This window comes from Mustela putorius, unplaced genomic scaffold (assembly GCF_011764305.1).
Source record: "Mustela putorius furo isolate JIRA1106 unplaced genomic scaffold, ASM1176430v1.1 tig00000083_pilon_pilon_pilon, whole genome shotgun sequence".
NCBI lineage: Eukaryota > Metazoa > Chordata > Mammalia > Carnivora > Mustelidae > Mustela > Mustela putorius.
In genome coordinates, this window is record NW_025421273.1 from 30042051 (window position 1) to 30063467 (window position 21417).

General features: G+C 39.0%; 1 protein-coding gene across 1 annotated transcript in view; it reads right to left on the reverse strand.

Moving 5' to 3' along the window:
* Positions 1-15491: 15491 nt before the first annotated feature.
* Positions 15492-21417, reverse strand: part of DHX15 (DEAH-box helicase 15) — a 57541-nt gene continuing 51615 nt past the window's right edge. The window contains exons 12-14 of the mRNA XM_004762681.3: positions 19297-19487; positions 17245-17414; positions 15492-16063 (exon numbers count right to left, since the gene is read on the reverse strand). Of these exons, the coding sequence (XP_004762738.1) occupies positions 15946-16063; positions 17245-17414; positions 19297-19487 (479 nt within the window). The 3' untranslated portion in view covers positions 15492-15945. The remainder of the gene's footprint in view (positions 16064-17244; positions 17415-19296; positions 19488-21417) is intronic.

Sequence of the window (21417 nt, forward strand, 5' to 3'; positions counted from 1 at the left end):
ACCCACTACCCTTACAACAGAGCCAGCTGACACTGAAGTTGGTAAGAGTTGGGATCCCCAAGGAGGACGCAAACAAGGCCAAAACAGAGGGAAACAGAATGGAGGGGAGGGACTGTGTCCCAAAGCCATTGTTTGGGCCCTGTCTGAAGTCATTTCCCTAGACGCTTTCACAGTATGAGCCAATATACTGCCAGTTCTCCTGAACCACAGGAGTTGGATTTTTTATCATCTACAACCAAAATTCTTATAACTGAATTTCTAACCATAATCCTTTTTTTCTGGGTACTTTAGTTATTGAATTCATCTTTGTTGTGAACCTATTAAATATCCGGGTTCAACACTATAGTTTCTAAGGGAGAGTAACAAGTCTAAGACAGTCCCTAGCCACCAGGAACTTAGGGTCACACTGGTTGTGAGATGCCCACCCTATCCACGCGGACTCCCCCAGAAGTTGAGTATCAGAGCTGCCCCAAGGCAGTGACTATGCGCCAAGCGTGAAGAGGGAGATTAGCTGCTGAGGAAGGACTGGGCTGGAGGAGGAGGAGAAGGTCAGGATGAGATGAGGTGGGGAAGGCCACGAGCAGCTGTGTGGACGGCAGCAGGAATAGGCAGGGAGGGAGCCAACGGGTGATGGTGGAGCTGAGGGTTGATTTCCAATCTGAGTTTCCCCCCAAAGCAGCCCCTGAGACAACCGAGTATGTGTGTATTGTATTTGGGATGTGATCCCTGAAAATGATGCTATGGAAGGGAAGGAGGCCAGTAAGAGGGCGATTGGCAAGCTTAACAGTGCCTGGGCAAATGGGGCTCTGTCCTGGGAACCCGTGGGAGATAGTGGGGAACAGGCTGGAGAATCAGCCCAATAAAGAGGTGAAGAATGAGGTATTCATCTACAACCTTCCCCACCCCAGGGCGACTCAAAGCTGCTTCTCGGGTGGCGCCACCGCCACTTCAAGCCTGCCTGCAGCAGGGGAACTACAAACACCTTGGGTAGCCAGGCACAAGAGCTAGTCCCACGGGTCTGCAGCAGTCACCAACACGACGGACTGCCTTTGCATCAAGCCAAGACAGCCAGGATTTCTCTGTCCCCAGGGGTATCATAAAACCTATCAAGTGGCTCACTGAAGGCTGGGAATTTTGGGGCCAGATGGGAACGGGAGAAGGAATGTTCTGAAAGGGGAACGATTTTCTTAAACTCCAGAGCCCAGGGAATGTTTCAACAGTCACACAGCAAAGGTGGGGAGTGAGTCCAGATGATCTCCCCAGCATCCTCCCAGCTCTGCTGATCTCTGAGAGGGATTAGGATTAAACAAACTTGCTCCTCCTGGGAAGCTCTGGTGAGCCATCGGACTCACCTTTGCCCTTGGCCCAGCACAGTGGCCCAAATCCCCACAATTACGGTCTTAAAAAGCTGCTGGTCTTGGACCAGGCACTTTTATTTTTCTCATTTGCAGTGAAGAACTAATGCCAATTTCTTGCTGGCAACCTGCTGTGTGTTTGAAGCATTCCGTCATTTAAGCAGAGTGCCCTTGTTTTATTGAAAGGTTTGAGGAAGAAATATACAAACACTAAGAATATAGGTGAAGCAGGAACGTCATTTAGGAAGGCTTTAAGTTCGAGTCCTATCACACCAACAAGACCTTTCCTTCCTTCACTCAATCAACAAATATTTTATGGACCCCTAATTTGTGCCAGGCAAAATGAGTAAAGTCTGGACTTTGCTCTTGTGTGTGTGTGTGTGTGTGTCTGTGTCTGTGTATAAATAGATGTACATTTATGGTCACATTGTGATCAGTGCTAGTGGAAAAGAGATTAAGCAGGGGAAAGTGATATGAGAGCATGTTATCTTAAATAGGTCCCTCTGAGTAGGTGGTACATGAGTACAGAGACACCTATGAAGGTAAAGGTGAGGAAGGAATCCATGTCCTGGGGGGAGGACATTTTAGAAAAGGGAAACATAGGCACCTGGGTGGCTCAGTTGTTTTAAGCATCTTAGGCTCAGGTCACAATCCCAGGGTCCTAGAACTGAGCCCCACATCAGCAGTCTGCTTCTCCCTCTCCCTCTGCCTCTGCCACCTTTCCCCCGACCTGTGCTTTTTTGCTTTCTTTCTTTTTGTGGTGGTGGGCACGGACCAGAAGACACATGCATGAAGTGTGATACAAGCTGTATCAGTTTCAGACTGCTTCTATAACAAAGTATCGCATAAAATAAAAAATAAAACAAATGTATTATCTTACACTTTTGGAGGCCAGAGGTTCAAGATGGGTCTTACAGGCTAAAATCATGGTGTCAACAGATCTTGCATTCCATCTGTAGGTTCTGGAGGAGAACCTGTTTCCTTGCCTCTTCTAGCTTCTAGAAGCTGCCTAATGCCCCCAAGTACATGCAAAGTCACACAGCTAGCTGTGCAAGTGCCAGGAGCCAGGGCCTTAAGAAGTACTCCAAACGTCCCACCCTTTCACCACTGAATCCTAATGCCCCTACGGAGACTGAAGAGCCCAGACAACCATTTATTTGAAAAGTGCCTTCACTTCCCCAAGCCCTGAGCCATGTTACCCAGTGGAGTATTTCAGATGCAGATTTACAGCTGGAGGCATACCTGGGGTTGGGGTGCTTAGATAGCCTACCATTTTCATTCCCAAAGTGCTGAGCTTGTCCTCAGAAAGGTCCCCAACTCATTCCCACTGGCTCATTTAAGGAACACTATCTGGCATAACTAAACTGAAATTTACAGGGCAGTCAGCATGGAATGACAAAAAAATTAGATCTGAAAGAGGAAACAGAATCCTAGGCCTGGACATGGGAACTTGGGCTAGTTCTTTGTCAAGGTTAGGTTTGCTTCCCTGCAAATGGAGACCCTTCTTTCCTGCTCTACCTGATACACAATCCCTAGTCATTTACAAATAAACTACAATAATAATCTTTTGGGTACCTGATCAATGGCTAGGGACTATGTTCTTTTAAATACATTACATACCGTTATACTTAATCCCCATTTCAACGGCAAAACAAGAAGGGTTAAGTAATTTCCTCAGTGGACCCTGGATTGAATACAAGTCTGTCTGACCAAAAAGACCCCATGATGTTAGGTTAGTAGAAACAGGATATGACTGAAACATATCCTTGAAGGATCTTGGATATTTTTCCATTTTAAGTTCAAAAGATTTCATTTTATGCTTTATAAAAAAGATTTTTCAAGTAGGCTTCATGCCCAACGTGGGGCTCAAGCTCGTAACTCCAAGATCAAGAGTTGCATGCTCCACCAACTGAGCCAATCCTGTAGGCCCTAAAAAAAATTCATTTTAAATGCAACTCGCAACTGTGCCTTTACCATGAGCCCTGGTTGGTTTAAGTCTACAAGTCAGACAGCACAATAGCAAGTAAGACCCATGGGGGTCTGTGAACCTCAGTCATTATAGGCAAAGAGATAATGTAAGAACATAGTCCCAAACCTCAGAGGCTTCTAAAACATAGTTTATTTCTTGTTCATCTCCAGCTGAGGCCATCTGGGAACTTTGTTGTGTCACCTCGCTCTAGAAAGAGCCAAGGGAAAGGGAGCATGGGAAGCGCACACTGACTGTGCTCCGACAGCCTCCACTCAGATGTGCCCCCTGGCACTTGCACTCTGTGCCACCAGCTCAAGCAAGTCATCATGGCCATACCTAACTTTGAGGGTAGAAATCGACCACAGGCCTGGAACCAAAGAAGAACTCCATTTATGACCACCACGGGGATCTTACCGTTTACAAAGTATTTGTCACAATGACTACCCAACTTAGTTCTCACAATATCCAAGCTAGCGATTAATTAGTTAAATGAGATAATTCAATTATAAGGCATCAACAAAACACCAGAAACAAGATAAAACCAGCGAAAGGGGAGAATAAACAGTTTGGACAGTTCTGCCCACTATTTTGAGTGCCTCCAGTCAATGGAATTGGAAGTATCAGTCTGTCATTTGCTTATCTCAAAAGAGATGCCTGCCTCCTGGAAGTGTGTGTGTGTGTGTGTGTGTGTGTCTTCTATGAACGGGACTCTTGATTTTTTTTAATAAATGGCCTCTGAAGGCCTATTTTATCAATTTTCAGCTTAAAAATTGGAATCTTCCGATATTGAAGGGGGAAATGGCCATTTCCCACCCTTCCCCTTGAAATAGCCCAGCATGCATCTCTAACATCTCCCCTTCTTGGGGAGATTTAATTTGAACTATATGATTTTAGTGTTAAGGACTGTCTTTAAGAGTGTGACCCCATGTTAAAGACAAGACTCCACTTTTTCCCTCTCTAAAAGATGAGGGAAGGAACAGAGGCTTGGCAATCAAGTAACAAGGACAATAAAGAAGTGGCTCAGGATCATCTCCTGAAGGCAAGCCCCATCAAGGGGTAACTTAGATGAATCAAGAACTGGGTGGCTCTCCTGGCTCAGAATTTCAGCTACCATCTCCACAGTGGAGATAAAAAAAAGTTAAGAGGCAGGAGGCTAAGAACAGTCTCTGTTTTTCTTAGTTAACCCCAAAAAGACATGTTTTGGTTTCAAAGCCTGACCACCAGGTGTCAAGCTTCAGGGGGAAAGAAAATAAACAGAGATGGTTTATCAACCCCACTTAATTATGCCAATATAATTCAAGTGAGATTTGCCAAAGGACAGAAAATCGGCTGGCCCAAGTATGTTAATATGTCAGGGAGAGTTTACTAAACTTTCACTCATCTGATTACATCAATTAATATTTATCTTTTCCACATCTGTACAAATAATTCATTAGGCAGCACAATGATGGGACATCAATCCCTTCTCTTGATTAAAGATTAAGAAGTAGTCAACTTCCATATCCAACTATTCTAGAGACAGATAACCTGAAGGCTTCCTACAACAAAACACCTGGAAATGCAAAAGAAAATAAATATAACAAGATATTTTACTTTAGCTCCAACGCCCAGTGTGGAGTCCAATACAGGGCTTGAACTCGAGACCCTGAGATCAAGACCTGAGCGGAGATCAGGAGCTGGACCTGAGCACAATAGGTGAAACGCTTGAATAAGCCTCACAAGCTCCCCAAACAAGGTATTTTAAAATGCATAATAGCTGTGCCTATCAAAAAGTAGGGGAAATTCCTGGAGCAGTGATGGGAGGAAAAGGACTGAAAATTCAAACGATGTGGCTGGGTGTACTGTTACATTTGCCAAACCTGGCAAGACAGGGACAGGAGGAACGGGAGGGAGGGTGGAGTAAAACTGCAATTTCTACATAAAGCCTGGGCGTTCAAGAGACCATGGCTGAAGTGGCACAGACATATGACAATCCAGGTCTGCTTCACAATGGCTTGGAGTGGGGTGAGATGGGTTATGGGGAGAACATGGGTAAGGGGTAAGTTAATGGGGCTCTGGAGTTTGCTCTTCCTGCTCTCTACCTTCATTACCAAAGTTTAAAACCCAGCTCTCACTAGTCCTATATCTTGGGCAGGTTACATAACCTCACAGGGCCTCATGTTCCTTGGCCGGGCTACTGTGAAAATGTATTTAAATTCAATGCACTTTAAGTGCTTAATTAGCACAAGACCTGTACATGAAAGTGGTTTTCAAAACATGGCAGGACAATCAAAACAAAATATGTTTGAAATGTGTTCTTCTTCCAAAGAGCAAGAGATTTTTCCTTAAGAAAGTCAAGAAACAGTAATGCATTACCCAAAAATTTAATGAAAAATAAACAAACTTGATTTAGTTATAAAGGGCCAAAATTTTACAGCCATTACCAGACTCTAATCACATGATGGGGGGAGGGGAACTGTCTGAAATTAGCGGTTTTACAACTTATTCCATATTTAAATCACTTAAAATAATGCACACACAGAAGTTTTGATCACTATTACCCACATTCTCTTAATGCCACTGGCATAATTCAAAAGCCATTTTTGTTTATTTGGGGAAAGCAGGAAATCAGGTGCAATTAAAAGCCACCATGTCTACTCTATAACTGTGTATCAGGGGAAAAGCCGTGACTTAGAATGAAGAGACAAAATAACAAACTGAATGACCTTGAAGAGAATTTGGTTATCTCAGGTCCTTGGTTTTCTTTGAAAATGAGGGTTTAAAATCAAGGACTTCTGAGGTCCCTTCCAGCACTTTCTTTGATTTTATGACAGCTACTGCAATTGCAACAGAAACTAACTATCCATTTGGCCCTCCCATTCCACAGAAACAAAATACACAGTATCATTTTAAGAGTCAAAGAGTCAAATTCTTGTTTTGAATTTTAAAGTGCTACATGACTGCTAAGGTTAAAACTCCTCTCTTTCAAAAATCAAAAAGGTTGAATCATCAGAGGATAAAACCCATCACCAGTGCAAACCAAAGTGGATTTTCAACCTAGTAGAAAATTTGAATTGACAAAGCATGCAAAAATTAGCTCAAATATCTGCAGCCTTCCTCTGAATATCCAGGCAAATGTTTAGTGGTTTAAGTGTTTATTGTTTATGCTGCAGGAAGCAATGAGGCTAGATGCATGAATGCAATATGCCCAGAAACTAGAATCTTCACTCAACAGGGAAGGAGTCATTTTCAAGGAAAAATAACACAACTAAAAAATTAAAAGTTCTTAATCAGAATTGTTTAATTGTTTCCACAGGATCTTGGGGGTGGGGGGGTTAAGGAAGGGGTGAAGCATGGGGGAAAATCACCAACTGTCAATCATGTGTTTGCAAATTTTCAATTTCTTACAGTCACTGGATTTACATACATTTGTTGGTGATGCTTCTTTCTCCGTGTACACAGTGAAAGACACTGTCCAAAATAAATTTTGATATAAAGTAGAACTTAGCAAGAAAAAAAATCACTTAAGAAATCAAATCTTATATAATGGAAATACTTTAAACCACAGCATTCATACATTTGACTGTGGATCCCAAATGCTTATCTAAACAGAGGCAACGCAATTAAACTGCCTTCACTCAAAATGGTGTCAGAAGGCAACTACCCTATTTACTAGCCACTGATAAGTTATGACAACACTATTTCATAGCCTGTCATTGCATTGCTTTTAACCACCCTGGCTCTAGGATTCAGGATTTCCTCAACACTAAGGACTTATCTCAAATATTTTAGTGAACAGTTAAAAAAAAAAAAAAAAGTCAAGGTGGCAATGCCATATTCAAAAACTAGATAATGACCTGGAAATAAAAGCAGGATGGGCCCTGGGAAGTGATGAACTGCCACTTAACTGTGTCCCTAAGCTTTCCATTTTTTTAACAGAGTGAAACTTTGAACAGTAACTTAAAAGATAAATCTAGAGGGCCTAGAAATTCTATGGGAAATCCAATGGCCATGGAAAACTTCCAGGTCACCATTAGTCTTTGTACTGTTCAAATATAATAATAACAAATAATGAACACATGATTGGTCACAGATCTATAAACACTGTCACAGAAGCTACGTGCTCTGTCAATCCATAAATACAATGTGGATTATCCATAAAAAGCTCCTGATTCCTTTCAATACATTCTTTCTAAATACTTCCTCCAAGCCTCCCCTAGCATGTCAAAAGTGAAAGCATTCAGGTTACTCAGATCTGCTTGTCTTGGTCACAGTACTCTATGTTTACACAGGACAATCTTTTTCCAAGTGACTTTAAGAATCCTGAGAGTCAGGAAATAAGCAAGACAGATCTTTGAAAGGAGGTCACAATAATTATTTTAAGTTCTATGTAAAGAATGGAGTTTTACTAAGGTCCCACAAAATAACCTGTTTAAAAAAAAATTTTTTTTTTAATTTTATTTATTTATTTGACAGAGAGAGAGATCACAATTAGAGAGAGAGGCAGGCAGAGAGAGAGGAGGAAGCAGGCTCCTTACTGGGCAGAGAGCTGGATGCGGGGCTTGATCCCAGGACCCTGAGATCATGACCTGAGCCAAAGGCAGAGGCTTATTAACCCACTGAACCACCCAGGTGCCCCTAAAATCGGTGGAACAGTAAAGGCTATCAATTATGGGCATCCACTGGACCAGATGTTATGTATTATTTCATTTAGTGAAAACCCTTTGGGCAAACTATTATAATCAAGCCTCCCCTTACAAATGAGGAAGCAGGTTAGTGAAGTCACAAATCCACAATCTCACTGCCTGATAAAGGCAGAGATGGGTTTTAAAACCTGACTAAAAAACAAATTAAAATAAAATAAAATCTGGGCGCCTGGGTGGCTCAGTGGGTTAAAGCCTCGGCCTTTGGCTCAGGTCATGATCCCAGAGTCCTGGGATCGAGCCCCACATTGGGCTCTCTGCTTAGCAGGGAGCCTGCTTCCTCCTCTCTCTCTCTCTGCCTGCCTCTCTGCCTACTTGTGATCTCTGTCAAGTAAATAAATAAAATCTTAAAATAAAATAAAATCTGATTGTTGGGCGCCTGGGTGGCTCGGTGGGTTGGGCCGCTGCCTTTGGCTCGGGTCATGGTCTCGGAGTCCTGGGATCGAGTCCCGCGTCGGGCTCTCTGCTCGGCGGGGAGCCTGCTTCCTCCTCTCTCTGCCTCTCTGCCTACTTGTGATCTCTCTCTGTCAGGTAAATAAATAAAATCTTTAGAAAAAAGGGAAGAAAAAAAAAAAAAAAAAATCTGATTGTTTATGAAAGTTCATTATATCACATTCTTGCCTCACTCCGTTGCATGCCCTTGAACAATCTGGTTTTTAGCCTAACGAGTAAAAAGCAGGAAGGAGTCTTAAGTTCTACCACTACCAGTAAGAAGGAAACAATGACATAAAACACTACACACATGAAAGCCACAGCAGTTTATTTTGAAAAATACTTCCTGAAAAGTTACTGCATACCAGTCCTAGAGTCAGGTACTAGGGACATAGAGACATGCAACATAGCTCCAGCTCTTCAGGAACTAACAGCTCAACAGAGTAGAACAGCCTCAAATACTCAGACTGAAAGTACAGAAGTGGGAAAGATGATCTATCCTCACCATGACTACAGGTCATGGGGAAAAGCAGTTTAATATGAGTGAAAGCAGGAGGAAATAAATGTGATTCACTTTGGTTTGGGAATACTTCTAATCCCAAAACAGAACAAACTGACTTCTGGATTATGTTTACTTCAGATGTCATTTCAGATTATGTTCCGTGAGCCATTCTAAAACCACAATCAAGAAAGGGCTGTGCTGAAAATCCACACTATAATAAACAAGTAGATCACCAATTAAAACAGGTGTCCTCTTCAGACCCTTAAAGTACTACTTAAAGAAGAGAAGGACCAGAAATACAGTAAAGTTCCCTCTCCATTTTCTTTTTTTTTTTTTTTTTAAAGATTTTATTTATTTGTCAGAGAGAGAAGAGAGTGAGCACAGGCAGACAGAATGGCAGGCAGAGGCAGAGGGAGAAGCAGGCTCCCTGCTGAGCAAGGAGCCCGATGTGGGACTCGATCCCAGGATGCTGGGATCATGACCTGAGCTGAAGGCAGCCACTGAACCAACCAAGCCACCCAGGCATCCCCCCTCTCCATTTTCTTATGAACACTAAAACAAAATGGAAAACTAGACCCACCTTGGTCACAAATATGCCTAATATATAATGTGGATGGGGCGCCTGGATGACTCAGTAGGTTAAGCCTCTGCCTTTGGCTCAGGTCATGATCCCAGGGTCCTGGGATCAAGGCCCACATCCAGCTCTCTGCCTGGCCGGGAGCCTGCGTCCTCCTCTCTGTCTGCCTGCCTCTGCCTACTTGTGATCTCTGTCAAATGAATAAATAAAATCTTAAAAAAAAATTTTATAACGTGGAATATATTCTAAACTTATGACAAGCACCATAATCTAAGGATCAGTCAAGGACTACAACCAGGCTTGATATATCCCAGCTCCCTGCTATATAGCTCAGGGAAAACATTTAGTACAGAGGCCCTCATGCAAAATGAGGAACAGCCAGTTCTGCTGTTAAGTGGCCACATGACCTTGGACTTCAGTTCTCATTAAAAAAATAAAAAAGGAAATAATGCAATATACCACATTATAAGATTCAGTTCTAATGAAGGATTCTAAAGAGTTCCTATAAACTATTTTATGACTGCTTTCTCTTTTCTTCCACCATCCCTGATCATTTCTACTGCCTTCAGCCTACACTGTTGTTTCTTGATGAAAACATGACCACAACTATCCAAAAGTCATCAATTCGTGTCAAAATCCTCTGTATGAAAAGACACCCAATATTACATTTCTCCACACTAACAAAAATGGCGAAATGTGTTCTTACTGATCAAATAAAATCTCTCCTACCAAAACTGACATGAGATGGTCCTGATCATAACATTACTTTAAGAGGACAACTCCAAAGCAGTATACACCATTACTTTTTGTACAAAGTCCTATGCTTCTCTAAGGTAATCAAATGTTACAGGTTAGTCAAGTGCAGCCATTCAAACCTAAAAAATACCTTTAATATCATCAGTCCACCCCTCTTCTTAAATATAAAAAAATAAATAATAAAACAAACTATATTATAAAAAAAATTTCAGGGACGCCTGGGTGGCTCAGTGGGTTAAAGCCTCTGCCTTTGGCTCAGGTCATGATCCCAAGGGTCCTGGGATTGAGCCCCGCCATGCAGGCTTCCCCCGCTCTCTCTGCCTGCCTCTCTGCCTACTTGTGATCTCTGGTGTCAAATAAATAAAATCTTAAAAACAAAAATAAAAAAAATTTCATTGATATAATTAATTTTGGGAAGTAATGATTACATAAAATAGCCAAACATAAAGCTTTAAGAATTTTTGTTGTTTTATAAAATAGTCCTGTATGTTTTGTACCAAGACTATCACTAACAGAAATTCCAGTAATTTCTGTTACAATTAACTGCATGAGTTTGTCATTCCTTAAAAATTAAAATGTTTCCCTTTTGAAGACACTGACTAGCACGGACAGGTAAACCCTCCCTGTGAATCAAGGACTAGGTTCTTTGATAAGATACTAAATAGAGCTAGTGCCATAAAGCTGAAATATTCCCTACCATCTAACCTTAGTAATTCCACTTCTTTATAAAATCTAAAATAAAACAACTCACACCTCTGTAAGCATTAAAAGAAATTCTCATTCATTAAGGGTTTTAAAATAAGTCACTCCCTAAAATTGAGAGCATGCCTCATTTCAGTCTGATCATGTCTCTAATTTGGCTAAGACAACATTTCAACTGCCTAACAATTCATATGAAAAACAAATACATGAGCTGACATGAAGACACTTGTCAGTAAAGATATCACAACTAGTACTGTGTATACAATGTTCACCAGTGCTACTAACCAAACAGCACAGAAGCATAAGACATGAAGAAAATTCACAGGTACTAGATGAGTTTACAGGGACAGCTATCAATGATTCTTTTAACTGTTTAAAGATGTATTTATTTGAAGAGTACACACATACAGCACACACAAAACATGAAGGACAGAGAGAAAAAGAATTCCCAACAGATGCCATGCCCAGCATGAAACCCGACAAGGGGCTCAATCTCACAACCCGGAGGATCATGACCTGAGTCGAAACCAAGAACTGGATGCATAACCAACTCTGAGGACGCACCCAGTGATTCTTTTTAATGACAAGATCTCGAAGGCTTTACCACTTTTCTCCATTCCTTCATAAGCCATACTCAACCTGGGCAGCTTTCTCCCTGTTCAACACTCCTGGGCTATAGACCACAGGAGAGGAACCTGAGAAGGAATCCATAGTCAAATTCACACAATACTCCTCTCCCTCATGCCTGGACTTGATTCCCTTGCAGGCTCCGTAAGAGGCTATTTGAACTAAGGTTCCTTAACTATCTTAACCTAAGGAAATTCTTGCCCTCATCTAAGGAAATCTTCTCATTTCCAAGGCTAACACCACCAAGCTTGGCCTCAACCTGTCTTTTCAAGACATTCATTGAAACTTTGCCTAACAACCTGTTAAGTTGGGTCCCTTTCTTTAAAAAGGTATCCCTCCTCTTTCTTGATCTCCATCCTAATCATGTAACTTTTTGTAAAAAGTAGCCTTTCCAAGTTTCTTCCAATCCAAAACTTTAACTCAACAACAAAAACCAAGTTATTTAAGTGCGGTTTTCCCAAGTTTACAACTTGGGTTGTAAGTTCTCCATCAGGTTCCATTTACAACGTACTACAATTACAAATGAAGACTCTACAAGAAATAGCATCTTTTAAAACAGAATAAAAGAGGGGGGAAAAAATAGAATCTAAGAAACTTCCCAAATCCGGGCTGGGCTACACTCCATATACCACTGCTGATGGAGGTGGCTGCAGAGAACTGCGTTTGCTAGGTTAGGCTCAAATACCCTCAAAATGAGCAATTACCAAGTCCAAGCTAGAAAATTCAGTTAAGCCAAACAGCAAAGTTTCCATCATCTAGCCAGTGTACACCAAAAGAAGAAATTAGAAGTCACCGCAGCAACAAGGTCTCAATAAATGCATTTGTCTTGGCAATGAAGGATAACACCTGTGCAACAGTGTACCTACAGGGCCATTTTGTCCATAGGTCCAAGCACTAGCTAATGCACCACAAAAACTGCCTGGGAACACCACTCCTCCCTGACTTTCTCTAATATAAAAATAAAATATAAAAAATATAAAATTCAAATTTCTGTGTAAATATGTACCAAACATATTTACCAAACCTGTCAACTTCACTTTTAAACTCAGTATTGATAAAAACAGCATCTGAAACAATGTGTAGGTTGGTTTCATACTGTAAGAATTCTAGAACCTTTAAAAAAAAATGTACTTGAGATATTCCTAACCCAACTATTTAGGAAGACATCGTTCTTGTGTCTGTAAATTTTTTTAACATTATTTAATGAGCAATACAGAGATGTATTAAAAAGCATGGGGTGAGGTCTCTAAGATGAACACTGTCCATGGTCTTGTGACAGTCTTTTCCCAGCCCTGAGCCACATCCAAAAATTACCGCATAATAACTGGATGCCTTAATTTTTTTTTTTTTTAAAGATTTTGTTTATTCATTTGACAGAGATCACAAGTAGGCAGAGAGGCAGGCAGAGAGAGGAGGAAGCAGGCTTTCTGCTGAGCTGAGAGCCTGATGCGGGGCTCGATCCCAGGACTCCAGGATTGTGACCTGAGCTGAAGGCAGAGGGTTTAACCCACTGAGCCACCCAGGCACCCCTAACTGGATGCCTTAAATTTACGTTAAAATTAACATGAGCCAAAAGTACACTGTGGTTGTTCAAAAGGTTAATGTAATCATAAGCTACATTAACATAAGTGATGTCATGTCTGGTCCCCTGAGAAATACAAGTTCCACTGCTCTCTGCCCAGTTTAAACCACAGAACTGACTACGGTCCAAAGAATATCTAGCAGAGGTTAATCAGGGATGTTCAAGATATCTAGAAATGGTATCAAAGAGAAGGGTGAGGGGAAAACAGGCTATTCAGCCTAAATCAGGGTAAAGGAAGAGGACAGTTAAGTATCTAAATAGCATCATGCAGTAAAACAAACATCCTTATTTAACTAACTTTGCTCTAGAAGCAAGAATTAGAAACAGTCAGAAAGAAAAATTTCAGCTCAGCATTTCTAGCAGAACTATTAAGATATCTTTGAAAGTAATGGTTTGCTTTAACGTATATGAGCAGAAAGGATGGCCATTAAAATTATTCAGAAGGGAATCTCAAGGTGTTTGTGTTACCTTACAAACCTGAAATTCTAGGACTAAATCATATGGACTTATGACTCATAAGGGCTGTGGCTTAGTGGACTGACTGTAGAGTGTATGTTATACTGTCCTATTCCCCCCAAGCTGTGTTCATTTCTACAACTTATAGCCAAAGGCCTTCCTTTATGCTACATTCACACAAAAAGTAGCTTCTGAGAAGTGAAGACACCTCTTCAGAAAAATCTTCAGTAAGATTTTCTGAATTATTATGGAAAAATCTTTAAATTTAATTTTCTTCTACAGGACCACTGGGGTTTCATTTGATAGTTTTAACCACCCATGGAAACAAGGGAAATGAAACATGTCAACTGCTTCTGTATTCTGCTGCGAAACCTATGCAAAAGGGGTTCGAGGACAGGAATTTTAAAGCCATTCTTTTGCCAAAAACTTCAGTGCATAAAACTCAAAGCTTTGGTCAGATATGGTCAGCCTCACAAAACTCAATGTTGCAGTGGGCATGACAACGGAATGAAAGAGCTCCACCTGCTCCACTGTTTCCATGGCCACTCCCAGTGCACACTCATCACTTACAAGACGGAAAGAGTACTCGCTGTTCCTAGAAACTCTGCCAAATGCCAAACTTTCTTCTTTACATCAGAGCTCTGCAACTTAAGCTTCTCTTTAAGAAAACCCAATGGTCTAATTTAGAATTTTAAAAAGCACAAGATTGAACAACACATACACTACACCGAGATCTATTTAAAACTAGGTAATGGTCACATTATAAAAATATGCAACTGGGGAAAAAAATGCAACGTAATACTTTGGCGAAAGCTGCCTGCTTAGGAGAAACAGTCTGGCCAAGTGCCGAGACTTTCTTAATATAAAAAAATTCTAGCAGATAATTTGTCAATACTTAAACTGGGATAAATTTTTAACCAATTTAAATGCAACCTAAATATTATTTCACCATGTACATTATCCCATGGGAAGAACACCAGGCACTTAGAGAAATGTATTAACTCTTAAAAACCACCAGCATAATTTAATAACAGCTACCTATATACTAAAAATTATTTAGCCTGAAAAACTTTAATTTTCCCAATTAACTCCCTTAAACCACATAAGATATATGCCACAAAATATATTTCAACTCTAACTAAAAACACCTGTACATTTCCTTTAACATTTAAATATTTGTGTATGGGGGGGGGAATAGAAGAAGGGAGTCCAGAAATTAAGGAGTACAGTATTTACTCTTCAAGTGAAAGGAACGGATTTATTACAGGCCCCTTAAGGGATCACACCGAACACCTCATTTGTGTTAAAAGAGTTTTTAACTTGTCTACTATCTGTTACAGGAAACAGAAAGCCAAGTTTACATTTTAACACACTTTACTAATCACTCTTGCACACTGTGTAAAATATCCAACTCTAAGATCTACAATTTAACATCATTCCCTACTATTAATTTAATACAAATAAACATCTGTTTCAGAGGATAGGGTGTTTAAAAGGTTTCTCTAAGTATAATAAAAAGACCTGCTAAAAATGTGGTAACAAATCAGCCTTATGAAATGAACTTTAAGACGAAGAGAAAGCTATTCTTTTGTTATCCAGTCCTTCGAGAGCCAATTTTGAATGAAAACACACACTTTTATCCCATTAGATTAACCTAACAAAGTACCACACTATCATCTTAAAAATATTGCTTTAGTGACTATTTTATCTAAGGAGTAGTAGCCTTTGTGGAAAGATGCTAAATATGAAACCATAGTTTACTTACAATTAAAAAACAAAAAAGCCCCACACTTGAGAAGAAAAGAAGCCATATTTAGAGAGACTAGAACAAAGATATCAAAGTGCTTTGGCTGAAATTAGTATAAATAGACTTTATTGAAGTCAGTGCCTCTGTACTGAGACAGAAGATTGTGTCTACATAAGCACAAGTTGTAACATTTCACAACTTCTAAAAGGAATGTCAACAATTACAACGATCATGCATACCATGGTCGATAATCACATTTTAGAAGCATTTTCAACCATTTCTAAAGAAATGCTTATAACATTGTTATATATAGAACTACTTTCAATAAACTGCAAAACATTGATCGACTTTTCCAGTATGAGCTACAGTGTCAACACAAAAGGGAGGCATAAATGTTTAATTTATGAAATCAGAATGGAATATTTACTGTAAAGAAAAATTAAAAAGCTTTCAAATAAAGGCCATTATTGAACCAACGTGAAGAGCACAACTTGAACTTTTGAGTTCATTCATCTTTTAAAGCTGTCCTCTGAATAACTTCAGTTCTAAGCACTGAATTCAGTACTGTGAATATTCCTTGGATTGAAGTTTGGCAATGATGCGGTCCAACTGTCTCTTTGCTTCACACTGTGGGAAATTGCTCATGTCATAATATTGAGGGGCAATTTTCACCAACCTGTCCAGAAGGGGGGAGAAATATTACCAAATTATCATTTAATTAAAGACTAGAGTTGCTAACAGGATAGGAATTACTCATTAATATATTGATGAAAAAAGGTAAATCTACAAATCCAAATCAACATTATAACTACAAACGCCTAATCCGTACAAACACTGCTTTTAGAAGTGCATTACTTTCGCAAGCTGTAAAATTTTCTGATGTTGGACTTTCCATAACTTAAAAAAAAAGTTCAAGAAAAATCCTTTCAAAAACCTTTCTCACATTAATCTAAAGATACTAAAATAAGGTCTTAATTTCTTCACTCTAGAACACTATTTTGACCAACCTCTCCAAGGTTATAGTAGTATAGGTTCTATATGAGAAATATCTTTGCATTCAAATGATTGTATCTTCTCAAAGTTTACTAACCATAAATATAGATCTACACTCCAAAGAATTCACTTGACTGAATCTTTTTTAATGTTTAGCCATACAATTTTTTCTCAACAAAGAATTTAAGATAAAATGGTAATGTCCTACACATGTGTCAAAAGTCATAAATCTGTGTAGGAAAGAAGCCTCACAATATCTAGCAAGTGACATCAACTAAAATTAGTGCTTTCAGTCCCACCATTCTTGGCTGACATCTCCTATCTTAAGTTCCAGAATGGACTCTGGTAAACCAACCAACCAACCAAACCAAAAACCAGACATACAAAAGGAGAGTGGTGGTAATTTTGCTTAAAATAACAATCAGTTCCTATAACAATCTATAAATCAAATATGCTAAGATACAACAGGATGTGTAATTTCTATGTTTGCTTACTGACTCTCTTTAAAGCATCAACATATAAATAGTTCAGAGCTAATGATAAAAGACTGTTTCAAGTACAGTATCAGGAGACTTGGGTTGATCACAACAAAATAGTTCCTAGGACACTCCTGAAGCTAGTCTACTATAATTTTATATTTGGCTTCAAATCCTGCCCATGCCCATACCAATAATCCCACCATCCTCTTAGCAAAGTAAAGATTCTAAGAGATCAAACATTCTATCAGATCAAGGCCCCATACCTAAACATGGGAGCACATATCCTGAGCAGATGAGAAAGAACTTTCAGTTCCAGGATAGGACTAGTGCAACCAAGTCAGATTCCATTCTGAGCAAAACTGTTAGAACAAAGGGTGGTACTTACCATTCTGGCTTGATATCTGTACACGTCCGGATGTAATTCTTTGTTGTAAGAACAAACTCATTATAAAGCACCCATTCAGGCTTGTGGTCAAGAACAGTAGAGGGATGCAACTGAACCACCTGGTTATCTTTCACAGTTAAGTAATGCCCTGTTCGTTCTAAATGTGCCACCTGAAACCAAAATCCAGTAAATTAATACAATGCTCTTGATGTGCTATTTATAAAGCAAAAGTGGTATAAAGCTACCTATACAATTAGAACAGGAAGGCCTCAACTTTTGCTTTTTATTCAGGGGCTACACTTACTTATCACTGCCTTATGAAGCAGGGGATCAGCAAATTACTGCATGCCAAATCCAACTCATTGTCTGCATTTGTTAAGGCCTATCAGCCAAAAATGGTCCATATGTCTTTAAAGAACTGGGGGGCGGGGACAACAACAAAAGAACAGTAGTTGGTGACCAATGAAAATCATGTAATCTGAATTTCAGGGTCCATAAATAAAGTTTCAGTGGAACACATGGATGCGGATTTGACCATGGCCACATGTGCACTGAGAGGGCAGGCAGGGCTAAGCAGTCTGAAGAGTGACCTAATGGGCCCATGGAACCTTATATATACACTATCTAGTCTTTCATGCCTTAATCTATCTAGAGGGGATCCTTAGTGCCAGCTGTGTATTAGATGAACAATTACTGGAACATTCATGATTACGACGGAAAAATAAAGCAAAAAGTAGTCTACAAAGAAAATATAACAAGAAAAGAATGGAGCAGGCAAAGGTGGCACGTGCTTCTTGCCTCCATTTCTTCTATCTATAATCAAACACATCAATTGGTGGAACTTATCTACTATTTAATTAGCTAACACTGAAACTGATGATGATATGCCTTTTCTAATTCTAGAATTATAGTAATATGAAGAATGTGTATGAATGACAGAAATAAAGAATTATTAATAAAGAACAGAAAAATGAACTCAATTTCCTTCAATAAATAATTACTAAGCACCTACTAGGTGCCAGGTACTATACTGGACACCCTGTTTCTAACCAAGTTTAACTTTCACAAAAGTAGAAATCTATACTGTTTGAGTATGGCTTTACCAATCCTTTTTCAATTATAAGCAAATTTAAGAATATGTCAAAAAGAAGCCACTGTGTATTAGTATATATTAAACAAATATTAAGAATGAAGTGTCTAAAGAATGAATTTTCATACCTAGCTTTATTATTTCCCTAACTCTAATGAGCATGGGATCTTATATAAGGTGCCACAATTAAAAACTCTTACTGTTACTATGATTTCAACTACAGACTATGTACCAATCAATTCTTATTTTGATTTTGTGCATTTGGGTCCATTCTACTTATTTAGCTCATCTGGCCTTAAGGCAGGCTACATCTTGCTTAACAGACATAGCCAAAATAGAGAATGAAGAAACAGGAGACAGAAGTGATGATTAAAATCAATCCAATCACAAGTAATGGATTGACTTGTTTTCAATTTTACCACCAGGGAATGAGTTTTTAAACAATTTGTTTAAAATCCCTTAAGGGGCGCCTGGGTAGCTCAACCTGGGTGGGTTAAGCCTCTGCCTTCAGCTCAGGTCATGATCCCAGGGGCCTGGGATCAAGTCATGCATCAGGCTCTCTGCTCAGCAGGAAGCCTGCTTCTCCTCATCTCTCTCGGTCTGTCTCTCTGCCTACTTCTGATCCCTCTGTCAAATAAATAAACAAAATCTTAAAAAAAAAAAAAAAAAAAAAAAAAAAAAAAAAAAAAAAGACTGCTAATTAAAGAGTAATTCCAAACCGATTTCTACACAAATGGATCACTAACTTTTTCATTTAATGAGTTAATCTGTCAATCTATCACTCATTTTTTAAACACAAAAAATTTCTTGGTATATTATTTCAGTCCAAAATCTGGACATAACATTTAAAATCAATATTCAGAGACATTCTTTAACTTGTTTAAGTAGATTTAAAGGGCTGTTACAGAAAGCAAGCACTATTATTAAACATTTAATTATACATGCATGCATTATCCACATACCTGCATAAAATACCCAGTAACCAAAGCTTTTCTTATATTAATATAATAGTCCCTGCTTGTAAAGTCAGTACTTCGACGAGGCAAATTAAATCTGTCCATAATTCGTGATAGCTGCTGGCGTACATTATCTGCTGACATCAGGGACCTGTAGTTAATGAAGTTGTCATAACACCACTGAACCGATTCATGATCTACAAAGTTGGAGGGAGGGGAAAAAAGAGGGGACATGAATTATCCATATAGGTATATTATCTAATTAAAAAGAAAAATCATTACTAAGAATAAACTAAGTAATATAGAAAGGAGAATTAACCACATCAGTGTTATAAAAGAACCAAAATGTTATCAATATTTTGAAGTTCAAAATCAGAAATAGCACTAAGGTTTTTGTGATTTTGAATAAAGTATTTTTGATGAAGTTACATCGCTGATTAACACCCACCTGGTTGTTTCTCATATAGTCTAACAGACAAAGATGGGTTGAGGGAATGTGATAAAATGTCATGTCTTCCTCATTTTCAAAGAAGGATAGACTTAGATTAAGATTACCAAATACAATTTAGAAGTCCTAAAACTGAATTCAAATGACTACTACATAATTTTTATTTAACTACTTCTGAGCTAGAGCACAAATCTAGAGCTAAATATTTAAAAAAGTTTCACTGCAACCCATGTGCCGTTTAATGGAGGACAAACAAGATTTAAAATTTAAGTGGTAAAGCACTCTTTAATCCCAACCACCTATTTTTTTTTTCACTCCTCCCTCTGCCACCTCCCCTCTGGTAACCATCACGTTGTTCTCTGAGTGTTTCTTGATTTGATCCTATCTTATTTTTTCCCTTTGCTTTTCTTAAATTCCATGTGAGTGAAATCATATGGTAGTTGTCTTTCTCTGACTTATTTCACTCAGCATTATACTCTCCAGCTCCATCCTTGTCATTGAAAATAGCAAGAACTCGTTCTTTTTTATGGCTGAATAATATTCTACTACCCCCCCCAATCGTTTTTATCCATTTACCAACCAATGGACACTTGGGCTGCTTCTGTATGTTGACTATTATGAAATACTGCTGCTAGAAACACAGGGATGAATGCATCCCTTTGAACAGTGATGGGCACAGGATGATGTATGGAAGTGCCGAGTTACTATACTGAACAACTGAAACTAATATAACACTATATGCCAACTAACTAGAATTAAAATAAAAACTGGAATAAAAAACTAAAGAACTAGACTATAAAAGCAAAAAAAAAATACAGGTGATATAGTTTATAAGGATTCTGGAATCCCCACTCATGTTTAATAAACAAGTCTTACTATTATTAATAAACAAAGCTAAACACTTCAAATAATTTCACTGCACGTATTTATTATCAAAGGTATATTTCTCTACTGATGAATCCTTGACAAGCTTCCAACCAATCCACTGTTTGCTCATTTAAGCAAAGAGCTCAAACTGCAGCATAATATAAAATATTATACAGTGACATTTTTATGTCCTGGAGAGTCACAATGGAAAACTTCATCATTTACTTCATAGGCCTTTTGATAAATAAACCTAAGAGGGTTACTGTGAAATGGGGGGGGAAGGGAGGGAATTTAAAATCTGAACTATGTTCATCCTTCTGCAGCTTCTATAATAAATATTAATCTTTGGCACACTCTTTTCTCCTTAGTTCTAGGATTCTACCAATTGAAACATACAACATTTTAATTGCTTTTCAAAGGAACAACATATATTAATCAGTGTCTGCTTGTTACAAAATCAGCCACATTTCAGAAAGGATGGGTGGGCAGGTGAGGTAGTAAAATGGATCTTTTAAATTAAAGAACTGATGTGTTCAAGTCATTAACCCATGTAGAATGAGAATAAGTATCCATCTGAACTTACTGACATTTAAAACAAAGCACCAACCAAATATCTTCAGGAGATAACACAAAGAGAAGAAAAGTATGCCTATGAGGCATCCTTGCTTATGCTGGTGCAATGCATGGAGCTGAAACGCAATGGAAATGTCCACACTGAGACAATAAGAAAGGGGGCCCTTGAAAAGGGCAGCTGATTAGCATACTCTGATCTGAAGTATAGCTTTTCTGAGGTTCTAAATTTCAGAACTCAT